Source organism: Diadema antillarum, unplaced genomic scaffold, assembly GCF_040938485.1.
Source record: "Diadema antillarum isolate AM-2024a unplaced genomic scaffold, OU_Dant_1.0 seq00001605_RagTag, whole genome shotgun sequence".
NCBI lineage: Eukaryota > Metazoa > Echinodermata > Echinoidea > Diadematoida > Diadematidae > Diadema > Diadema antillarum.
In genome coordinates this window covers 186,314-199,192 of record NW_027272318.1, presented here as the reverse complement: position 1 = coordinate 199,192, position 12,879 = coordinate 186,314, and the positions used below count along the sequence as shown (strand labels likewise).

Sequence of the window (12,879 nt, the reverse complement as noted above, 5' to 3'; positions counted from 1 at the left end):
GGGGTGGGCCAAAAAATATGAGGGTAAGGATACAAGTGAGGACATAAAACAAGAGCTCATGGCTATGAGATGAAAGATTAAACTGTCCTATGAGTATTCATTTTCAGGGATTACTGGACTAAAGTGAGGAAAGGGAAAGAAAATCCTGAGGTAGGGTTCAGAGCCTCATGGGCTTGACATAGAATTTAAAGAGATATGTCACCATGATGCAGCCTCCCTCTGGTGCACCTTGTCATTGACTGAATTGTAACTACCTTCTCACATGCTATATTTACAATCATCAGTCTTTTCCTTTAAGGGTTTCTAAAGCATAGCTCAGGTGAGCTAAAACCCAGTGATCAAAGGGAAGTAGCATGAAGTTACCATGCTGCAGTATATTCATTAACAGAGTCATAGGAATTTTTTCAATGACCATAATGACCTCATAACTACAGCTGTGAACAGTAGTTCTTCAAAACCAGTGAGTAACTTACGCCTGAATGAGGATGGGCTGCTCCCACTGCTAAGGTGTTGGATGGGCGTCTCCCCCTCCAGGCCAAACAACCACTGAAGACCGGTGGAGCTGGAGGTACTGCGGGTGCTGGGCGTGGCCGAGGAGGCAAGGAATGCAGAGCGCTCCGAGATGACCGTGCTGTCGTCCGACCCCGAGCTGGCGCTGGACGAAGAGGAGTGGCTCCGCCGGCGGTGCTCTGGAGTCAGGGTGTTGCTAGACCCGCTGTGCCTCCTGGAGTCTGGGCTGACGTCCTCCAGAGCAATGGACTCCAAGCGCTCCGCGGAATCCTCGCGCGGCAGGTGGCGAGAAGCCTTCTTCTCCCTGTCATCTACTGCACACGCCCCCTCCGTACTGACTTCGGTGTTGTTGTTGAGTCTGTCTGCTGTGGATATGGACCCCGAGTGGTGCTTACGCTTCTTGCTGCTCTCTTTGGATTTCCTCTTACCATCCTTGCTACTCTCGCGCTTTGCGCCACTACCACCCGATGTGCTTGGACCGCTGGAGTGCCGAGTTTTTCTCGAAGAGCGCCCCCATGTGTCTTCTAGCGGTGATGCAGGAATGGTGGATATTGGGTAATCTTTCTTCCCTGTCTTGTCACTATGTTTCGATTTTGAACTAGACCTCGTACTTGATCTCGGCTCATCCGATGTCTTTAGGGATTTACTAACCTCCTTGGCATTATGACTAGCATCTTTGACTCCTTGCATTTCACTGCAGGTCGTACAACCCTTACCACTAGTCCTAAAATCAATCACTCTATGAACATCCTTTCCAGAGTCTGACTCAGAATGTGACCTCCTAATGCGCTTTGTGCCGACGGTGGGAGACTTCTCCAGATCACTTTTCTTAGCGGCCACGGGCGTCTCTCTGGGCTCGCTCTCCTTGTCCCCGTCACCAAAAATCCTTATTGTGAGGTCGTTTCCCGACGGGGCAGGGGCTTTGCTAACGCCATTCTTTAAGGGTCCAAACAGCTCTGGCTCCATAATCGCCAACTCGTCCTCCCACGCCAACTCCTCGGCCCTCAACACCCAGGGGTCGCTCTCCAGCGATCGACTGGATGCGCCGCGCTTGCGATCGATCGCCTTCGCGGATTCTGCGTCTCCAGCGTCCTCATCTTGGGCACAGGTGGACACACCCTGACTACTCACGCTCTTTGGCGGGCCTGAGCTTTTAGTCCTGTGTTTCCCACTTTTGGCCGATGCTTTTCCCTTTGACGATTTCTGCTTCTTCCCCTCCCGATGCTCATCTGTCCCTTGAGCTGCTTCTTCTGTATAAGCAGAGAGAAATATGACAAACGCATCTGACTGATTCCAACAAAATATTTCCCATCAGGGTCAATAGCAGGCACCTGTTGGAGCAAAACAGTGGAATTCTAACACCAACTCTGGTAACATGCTGAGTAAGCGTGCATTCTTTTTTTTTTTGTCAGGAACTTGTATGCACTTGTTCTCAAGTTATATATGATAAACAACACTTAAGTGTTACTACAGGCAATACTTTGCGAATCAGGACTTCCCGACAAATTTGCGAGTGGCTAAATCCACAATTGTGGTGTACGCAGTACAGTACTGCATGGAGAATTGTATGTGTGAATGTCACATTCATGTAGGGATCAGAGTTCATATTTTTGCATGTTTTTGAATTCACAAATAGCATCTGACTCGTGAAATTTGTGAAAATATAAATCTCACAAAATATTTGGCGCATACAGTATTTTGCCAGATGTAAATTTCAGAAATACAAAGTCTTGTATCCATCAACTCATGAAATTTGCAAAAATATACCTGAAAAACAAACTGTGAGATATACCACACACGCACAGTCGTCAAAACTAATTCATAATATTTCAATTCATCATAATTCATGCAAAATCAAAGAAAACAAAATCACTTCACAATGAGATTAGGATCCTCATCAAACAGCTAATGAGTGTCATCTTGTGACACTTACCACATAACCACACAACTGACGGTCCTCGTTCATCATCTTGTATTCTAATGGTGGGCTTGGGGGAGTGGGACCCGCTGGTACCTCCAGCTGCACCTACAAGGATTGAAGAAAAGGCATGTTGCTGATATTTGTCATGAGTTGAAGGGAATTCCTTAAACTTCATCAATAAAAAGTTTTGCATAAGCCACTGCCTAATCTGCCTGCTATCTCCAATCACAAACTTTGCGGATTTCATTCACATGTTTCAATGGCTGTAAACTATTTAATCTATGCATTACTTTTTAAAGTCATCAACACTCATTTGTGGTTATTTGTACTTTCTTAGAGGTTGTTGCTCTCAACATTTTCATAATCGATGCAGTCCGCTAAGAGCTCATTTTACATCCGTCTTCCAGTCTGGTTCAAATACAAAGTGTATGAAGCACGGATTGAATACTTAAACAGATTTGATACGAGTTCATCAAAAGTTGTGGTTTCAATTCATGCATACAAATACTTTCCTTTTTAACATGTTTAGATTTACAAAATGTTATGCCACCCACACATGGGAAAAAAAAAATGCGGGGAGCTTTTGTCAAGTTTCCATCTTGCATTGACCTCAAGGGAGAGACATTTGAGATGCTTTCTTGATGCGGAAGTGAAGAGCTATAAAAACAAAGTAAACTCTACACATGTTGTTGATCAACTGCCATGACACAGATCATCACCCAACAAGATCACAACTTGAAAATCCCTTGTGGTTAGGACTCTCGACGAGATGACACTTTCTACCCTCAAAGATGGTCTTGGGAGATTTTTGTGTCTCACCCTGCACTTTGGTCTCGTCGCAGGAGGAAGGCTCTGCACTCTCGGGACCGTCTTCCTGGGTAGGACTGCTTTCCAGGTGACTCTTGTCAATGGCACTCAGGGCCTGAAGCAGGGTCTCCTCCAATGCCGCCAGGTCTTTCCTCTGGTGGACCTCGACTTCGATGTTGCCATTGCCAAGGGTGTCGTCGCTCTGTGTGGATGATGACAAGGAGGGAAAGTACAGTCAAACCTGCCTTATAATGGCCACCTGTCACTTATGACCACTAAAAAATCCTCCCAAAACTATTGTTAGGATTGCTTTGTTTTACTTTGTTTTTGGATATCTCAGTCATTTATTTAAAAAAAAACAATTTTAATCAAATAAACTTTGAATTCCTCTTAGAATTGTATGCTAACTTACATTTCATACAGTGGTTTTTGCTTTTAAGTATCTCTCAAAAAGTTAAAAGATGAATATCCTCATCTCAACCAATACTATACTATCCCTTTAATATACATTAAAACAATGAATTGCTACCAGTTCCTCATTTGTGGTTCCTTAGATGTCACCAGGAAATTGGGACATGACATAACATGCTGTTTGTGTCACTCAATCTCCTGAATCATGTTTGGGCTGCAGTGAAAACTAATCAACGCCAACCAAGCTAAAGTGCGGCTTGAAATGTGCATTACACAATTGCATTGATGACAGCATTAATTGCACTGGGGAATACCATTTCGGCAGAAAACGTGGAAGTTGCTTAACACGCATTCTGACGTCTATAGATTTTGACTGAGCTTTTCTCAGGAAATCAACTGCACTTCCTTTCGGCATGCTTTCGCTTTGTGTTGCTGCGGAGATCTATGCATGCGAGGCAAAAGTCAGGCTTGTTTGACATATCTTTGTAAAGTTTACAAGACACCTCCTCACAAACACAGTCCCTCAGTATACAAATGATGCAAAGGTCCAAGTGCATCAGTAGGAATTGTGTGTATAAGGTAACTATGGAATTGTTTAACTCACAAGGCGTAGCCGAGTGGGTTTAGACCAGATTCCAGAGTTACCGCATACACATTATTCCTATTGATGCACAAAAAGACATTTACATCATTTGTATTATAGGACGGTGGACTAATTTTTGCCAGAAAACCTGATTGTTTGAATTGTTTTTCCTACTATTACAATGCCTGGCAAATTTACTGGATGCAAATCCTTTTGGCTTGCCATAGATACAAACCATGTTCCAGTAATTACTGCTAGCCATCTCTTGCTAAGTGCGCAAATGCTTGCTACATTTGTAAGCGCGCGAACTCTTGTTACTTGTTATCATGGTACGTATAGCCAGTCATCTCTCGCTAAGTGCGCAAACGCTTGCCAAGTGCACAAACTATTTGGCTACAAGTACATGATAGCATATCTATAGTGGCTATTGCCAGTGATCTCAATGATTACTTAATATCAAACATGCTGCCAGTGAACATTGATGCACAGCTCTCCACCAATGAGATTGCAGGATTCCCTTGAACCCATTCTATAATTATTCTCAAAACCTAGTGGAGCCACTGGCTAAATGTGGCAGTGGCTTTCACAACTACTACAATGTGATAAGAAAAGCCATCTATTCTCATTTGTAGCATCTGTCTGAAGTGGCTGTCATTTCTACTTCCCTTAAGTGGACATTCTAGTAGAAGAGCACTATTTTCCTCCTTTCCAAACACGTCAGAGAGGTTAATTTAGATATAATATGAATATCGTAATTCCATGAGCATCATTGAAACATCTGTCGCTAAAGTGAATGTATGACGTACTTATCACCATAAACATGCTGTTTTGGTATGACTGATACAAGTAACAAGTGTGCTGCTGTCAGTTTTATTAGAACAAAGCTTATTGGTATCACCTCACATGCCACAAATTGTATAAAAAACACAACTCTTTCAGTTTTGATTGGCGCCAGTCAGTGCATTCAGAGAGAGCTTTCAAAACTATGGAATGACTGCTTAATCATGCAGTAACATGAATGTCCTTGAAACTGGATGGAAGACCATGTGTAGTACTTCAATAGCTACCAACAAATACACAAACATGTTTATGGATGCATGCATTGTAGTTCTGAATGTATTTTTCTGAAATTTGTGAATCATCCTACAGGTTAGCTGATGTCAAAATTTGGTCCTTTCACAACAACTGTCTGCAAACCTTAATTACAAAACATGTCTCTTGTATGAAATGTCTTCTCTACAAAGAAGCCATGCTTGTTATATTTCAACAAGCATGGCTTCTTTTGGAAATTCAGAGGCAGATTAATTCAGACTGCTTTATATCTACAGTACCTATACTGTAAAAACACACTTATTGCATGGGACAGAAGCCTGTGATACTAATGATGAGGAAGAAGAAGAAGACAAAATGCAATTGATATAACCTTCATGAATGACTCATCCAGTTACTGTGGAAAGGGATGTCTCCCTACACACAGCCTAGACAAATGTCTGTCTTTTTCAAGGTATTTGATGCAATAAAGCCACATAAGACTACGGGGGAGGGGGTGCTAAGCAGCTTCGAGCTAAGATTAGCACTAACCCCAAAAGAATAGTGTACACATATTACCTGCTGGTAAAGTAGGGCGTAATATGCTTATACTGTATGTATGGTTCAAGTGTCTATTGGTCTATGGATCTGGTTTCACAGCAGTGAAAATGAAACAAAATTTTATAGCACATCAAACAGTTGCGATTTTGTATTTTGTGTTATTTTTTTCCCTTGTGATCATGACCAATTCTTTATTTTTTTCATGTCTTGCATGTACATTGACAAATATGATTGTGTACTTAAATTGGAAGTGTGACCACTCAAACAGTGTGAATCAACTATGGTTATTGCACTTTTATATTCTATTCCTCAACTTTCCTAATTATTCTGTTATTTTCTTCATTTGGTCATGACTAATTGATACCAATGATTATTCATGGAAGCTGCAATCAAATCAGGCTTCCTTAAATACATTTTTATGTAAACTTGATTATATAAATGTAGGCCCCATTGGTGGAATACAAAATATCTTACCCACCCTGCAACAGACATACGTAGTAACACAATTTAGGAAAGCAATATTTTCCATAAAATCTGTAGTATTTTCAATAAAAGACAGTACAAAATAGTGCATAATGTAGCAGATGGCATCTCTGCTACAGCACTGCACCACATGTGGGATGTTTGAAAAAAAACCACAAAAAAAAAACCCACTACAATAACAACAAGGCAAAAGCCAAATTGTGTCTCGCCCATTCACAAACGGACAAAGGGACCAAAAGTTATGAGCCATAATCGAAACACGCCATGAAAACTTAACAATGGGCCCTAAAAATTTGTTGACCCCTTTCTGTGATCTTTGACCTTGTGATGACCTTTAATTCCCCAAGGGACATCTACCGTCCAAGTTTGGTCACAAACGGACAAAGGGATCAAAAGTTATGAGCCATAATCAAAACGCGCCATAAAAACTTAACATTGGGCCCTAAAAGTTCGTTGACCCCTGTCTGTGACCTTTGACCTTGTGGTAACCTTCATATTTGGCAAAATGTATAACTTTGTATAACCACTCTTCCCTCCAAGTTTGATTGAAATTGATATCCTCAGTAGAGAGTCATTCAAGTTTTTGTAGCGTTACGGACAGACGATGGACGGACGGACGACGGATGAACAGACGCCGCAGGCGATCCCTTAGTCTCCCCACACCTCCGGTGGGCTAGACAAAAATGGAATGGACATTTTTCCTCCTTACCACTCTGGTGCTCTTGTTGGATGATGCGGTCCTGCTCCTAGAGGAGGCGGTGCCGGATTGGTAGTTTGGGCGATTGGAGTTCAGCTCCACCATCTCAATAGCATCACTGTCCTCCCTGGGTAGAAAAGGAAACAAATTGCAACAAAATCATAATCCTAAACAACTGAAAACTTGCAACTGCAGCTGAATTATTTTCCATGGTTTCCATCAACCAACTTCCCCAAATTGAAATGGACATTGATAGCATTCTTGATATTTGGCTGGTTTAAGACAAACTGTACATTACAACAACTCTTCACTTTGATCCAATGCTTTCATTTAAAGGGGAAAATGAATAAAATTCCTCTATAATGTGGACAAATCTTTAAAAAAAATCAAAAGCATTACCCTTAAACATTCATTTTTATCTAATAATGTATATCATGTTGACTTTCAACTGCACATTTTCCTTAGTTCCAGTAATATGCCCTCAACCATAAGCATATCTTGGTTTATTGTTAACTTTATCATGCCAATATATTGCAATATTTGTCATGGTTTAACCAAGATACAAATAATGACATGTAACCGTTGCTCTAAACGCTATTAACAGCAACAGAGTAGATCGTGACATTTCAAGAGGGCACATTAAAACAGTATTTGATATCATATCACATACCCAGCTATATAAATCACATGGCTACCTAGGAATTGCACAGGCTTTGCACAGGCTTTGCACTGGCAATGGCAGTTGTTCATTATGATATCCAGCCATTATTTATTACCACTTACAATAATGCTAACAGATCTCTAAACACTGTATTTTCAGTACAGACCTACAATACAAATTATGCAGTACTGTAAATGTGAAGACCAGGAAACACAAATGGTGGCAGCTTTTGACGTATCGTACATACATGTGCATTAGTCACAATTCATGCATCCACAACAGTGGCTGCAATCATGGCTATTTATAGCTATTCACACTCCTGAAGTAGTAGAATGTATCGAGCTATCAACAGAAGATGGATGCACCTTTCCATCAAAATCCACAGTTTTCAAGGAAACTGCTCTTGATTTGGTGATCATATTCAGCCAGTTTCAACTGAAAACTCAATTCCTCTCACTCTCACTGATTGTGTCTACTTCACTGAGATCATGACTGCTAGTAGCACTGGTACCTGTAATGATATCATTAGTAGTACTACACTGTAGTAACAGCAGCAGTAGTAGAAGTAGTAGTGGTAATAGTAGTAGTAGCAGAAGTAGTAGTAGTAGTAGTAGTAGTTGTAGTAGTAGCAACAGTAGTAGTAGTAGTAGCAGTAGTAGTAGTAGTAGTAGAAGCATACAATGTACAAGTAGGAGCAATGGCACTAATATTTTAATACATAATTTATTCAAATATCACTGACTGTCAGTATCATAATTTTACCATTGTCAATATTTTTGTTATCACTACCATCACCATTATCCTCAATAAGTTCTGATATAATCATCATGGCTAAAAGACAAAATTTCATTGCTTGGGTCTGTTCTTCATGGCTTCACAGGCAGACTGCAAAGTGCAGTAATGTATCTTTATAGCGGAATGGTACTTCTTGTATTACACACTTTAAGTCAAACAAAATGTCAACAGACCAAATTCCATACAAGGCACGTCAGCAGAATTAGTTGACCTTTTGGGTCACCATGTTAGATTTCATGTCATGTCCTCCCCCCCCCCCCCCAACCACTATAATTTGCAAGCGAGGGTTCCATTCATGGTTGAATACCATCACCCATTCGTGCACGACATGCAGAGTTTGTAATAGCTGAAACAAGTTCTTTCTTGCCACAGTGGCGTGCTACAGAGCAGCTTTAGAAATACACAACATTCACATTGTAGACATCAGGAAGTTAGATTGAGGTTATTAAAGTTCACCAAAATGATAGAAGTTTCAGCAAAATCAGACTTAAATCAAGACAGTTGTGTACACATTAGCTGCCAACACGTCTTTTGTGTATACTTTACTAATCATTCTGATGAAAATTACTATAAAGAAATAGTGGATTGTTTTGCATAGGAGCACAAACTATTTCAAGAATTACAATATGCAGAATTTTATGCATCAAAAACAGTTTTCACAGGTTGGAATGACTAATGAATACTACAGTTAGTACATTGTTGTATTTTTACAAATAGTTAGCTGCTACAGTGTACATGTACAAGGTATACTATGTATGTGTATGGAGTGCAAATAAAAGTTTCACAGATTTAACCAAATGATGCTATTGGTCACAACCATATGCAAATGAGCTGTGGTGATGATATCATCAACTCATAACTCTCCCATTGCTTTGTGCACCTATAAGAATATCATTAAAAATTATGTTTTCAGTCAGCGATAAAACAAGTATTTAAACATACCTACTGTATCCCTCTCAAAGTCGCAGTCGCTACTCTATTGCAACACAACAAACATTTAATTCAAAAGAGATATTTTTGTTTGATGTCTTGTCGAAAATGGAAATTTGAGTGAAGATTGAAACACATGTGAGGCAACGACATACATATACATGTATCTGACTTGCACATGGTATGCAGTTGCCACTGTGTACCGGTACATGCAGGCCTGTGATGTACAATTGTACATGTGGTACAATGTATCAACATTTCACGAATAAAATATGAAACGACAAAACGCTATAGTAAACATTATTTATTACAAGTCTAATTTTGTTTCTTCCTTTAATGCTAAAATGCACAGAAGTCTGTGGCAGCCAAATGCGGTACACTCTACAATTGTATGGTACTTGCAGGCCACACCCTCAAACAGTCTTTACTGTACAGAAGCCAGAAGCTTTTCACAAAACTATGGGGGGGGGGGGGACAATAAACATGGTGTAAATCTGTAAAACTTCTAATGTTTCAATCAAGATTTCTATGCACTTACGCGCATACAACATGATAGCTGGAAGGTTATGAGAAATTTTATCCAATCTTTACCATCTTTACCATTCGTGCATATATTTTGTATTGTGTTCAATGATCTGCTCTCCCCAACTGGATGAAAGTCAAATTGACATGTACCACTTTATATCATGCATTCTTAACTTGATGGAAATAAATAGACAACTGAACTGAATTGAATTGAATACCCCCCCCCCCACACACACACACACACAAATCATTTTGTAAAGGACCATATATGTTATGTGTGTATAATATTTTGTGCATATGGAACTTGTATGACAATTCTGCGAGTGACTTAATTTGTGATTAACAACCTAGATAAAAGAATAAGAAATAAGGTCTGTTTTCCATTTTCAGGTTAACAATTTGGTATATACAGCACATCTGTCAATTTCCCAATCAGTTGACTCACAAAATTTGTGAAAATAAAAACACAGTAAAATGTATCATAAAATATACAGTACTAAACATTACAATTATACCCGTGCACGATCAAGCCCTATTGATCTGGATATGAACTTTTCAAATGGCACCATACATTTTGTAAGTACATGGGACCATGGACCTACGTAGGTCCATGATGGGACTAAGGGAAAAGGAGAGAGGGAAGTCCGAAGTCCACTGGATTCCAACAAACACGCTGTTGTTTCAAAACCGACTAGATTGCAATCACAAAAATGGAACCACATTTAAAGGCATTGTTTAACATTGTGTTGGCTATAATATTCCAAAATTTATGAAGCTTCCTTAAACAGAACTACATGTTATACTTGACTAGCATTCAAATGAAGACATGCACTTTGTATTCCGTTGAACAAAAAAAAACCAACAAAACAAATATACCCTTGAAAATTGTGCTGTCATCAACAAGATACAACTTTGTATTAGCGAAAATTTCAACAAACAAATATCACTCTTCCATTTAAAATAATTTCAAAATGGTTAATTCTAACACTACTCTTCACGAAAAAAAAAAAGCAGAATATATGGTAAATTTGGTCATGCCCAATTTCTTTTGTCACTTTTTCATTTTTTCCCTCATTGATTTTGATCAATTGCTTTTTTTTCATAGTTTCATTTTTTAAAAGTACCAGAGACCTTGGCAGTTCAGATTATTCATAGAACTTGAAATATTGTTACACTACAATGAAATGACGACTTAGGATTAAAGGCCTGCGTAAATTTCTCATCAAAAGACTAAGAATTCAAACCTCTGAATCAAACAGAATGCTGATGAGGAAAATGAGCAAGATGACAGAAAACTGTTGAAAGTTTGCTTATGATTGGGTGTACTGAATAAATGAGCAGACATACTGGATGTTATTTTCCAATCATGAGTACTGTATACGCCAAATATTTCACAAGGTTCTTATTTTCGTGAATTTCGCAAGTCAAGTGCTCTTCGCAAAATTAAAGACACAAAAATAATGACTCTGATCCCAACATGAATGTGACGCACATGTATCCACATTTCTCCATTCAGTACAGTACTCCACGCTCGCGAATATAACCACTCGCGAAATCATCAGGAAGTACCGATTCGCGAAAATTTAGACTTGCTAAATATATGGCGTATACAGTAGCTTATTCATTGTTAACACTGTTCTTCCAGTGGGCCCGCCATTATCATTACCCCAGTGCTCACTGCCTGGTACCCAGTCATACACTGGTGTGAAAAGGGGCATCATGGGTAAAAACCTTGAACAAGGATCTATACATGGGGTAAAGCATCACGCAGGACTTGAACTAAGGACTTCTTGTTTGAAAACCCATATAGAGTTGTAGCCTTCAACCACTGTACGACACTGTGCCATGCAGATTGGCCACTCCTAACATTAACAGCTTGATGTACTTTATCTAGTCCTAGCAAAATAAATGGAATATGAATTGCATTATATACACATCTAAGTTGATCATACACACACAAAAGTGAATATATATTAGCTGTCAGTTGTTTCCAGCTTTATTGATGGTTTCACTGTATACCAAAGACAGCACAGCAATTCTGGAATGGATAAGTTTCCATCGGCAGGAATTTCACATCATCTGTCATTGTCTACTACAGTCATTTCTTCTTTAACCCCCTAACCACCACCAAAATGCACATTTATGGACACAATGCACAGTACACAAGCCATGGCCTGGTCATGACACAGTTGGGAAATATGTGTTTATGAAAGTGCATTTTATCACCGTTCGCTGTCAATCAACCATGAGACATGTACATCGCAGCCGATGAATCATTGGACTGCCTGATAGCCGCAGTGACTCAATGCAACCCCTGCCGGCTGTTCTCGCCTGGCGACGACATGGACCTTCCATTTACAGTTTTTAACGAGCGCGTAATTAGGCTACAAGTTTAGCAGTCGTACACGTGGATGTCGTTGCACGGGGTGGTAACAGGTGTACGTGAGTGATGACGGATTGCTCTGAAAGTCAACATCATTCTCTTTTTCAACAAAACATCCTTACTTTCTCACCAATTACAAACTACACACATTGTACGTGCAGAAGGCATTGATGGGTTCATGCAGTCATCCATGTTATCACAAACACAATGACGTGTAGAATTCTTTCATTATGTGAGCTGCTATTTTCCTTCCTTGCAATAAAGTCATTGTATCGTATAATCTTCTCACAATGAATTTCAAGCAAAAGACAGTATAATTCCATAATTTCCCACCTTCCTTGCATTTTATACAGATCTTGTTTCGAATAGTATCTTCCCTACAAAATTAATTGATTATGCAAATATTTGGCAACCAACAACTGAAAAAAAAAAAAATATGCTAGTATTTAATAATCAGTTTATTATATCAGAAATGTGGACATATTTAATAATTTAGATGCAATAAGAAGCAAATAAAGTAAGTTGATAAACAACAAGTATTAAACAAGCATGGCATATATTGTAACATTTGTACAACAACATG

The 12,879-nt window shown here is 39.5% G+C and overlaps 1 protein-coding gene across 1 annotated transcript in view; it reads right to left on the bottom strand.

Moving 5' to 3' along the window:
• The window catches only part of LOC139711038 (pecanex-like protein 1), a 135,734-nt gene that overhangs the window by 103,273 nt on the left and 19,582 nt on the right, over positions 1-12,879 (bottom strand). Inside the window, exons 3-6 of the mRNA XM_071622962.1 lie at positions 7,015-7,129; positions 3,251-3,440; positions 2,444-2,536; positions 474-1,760 (exon numbers count right to left, since the gene is read on the bottom strand). Of these exons, the coding sequence (XP_071479063.1) occupies positions 474-1,760; positions 2,444-2,536; positions 3,251-3,440; positions 7,015-7,129 (1,685 nt within the window). The remainder of the gene's footprint in view (positions 1-473; positions 1,761-2,443; positions 2,537-3,250; positions 3,441-7,014; positions 7,130-12,879) is intronic.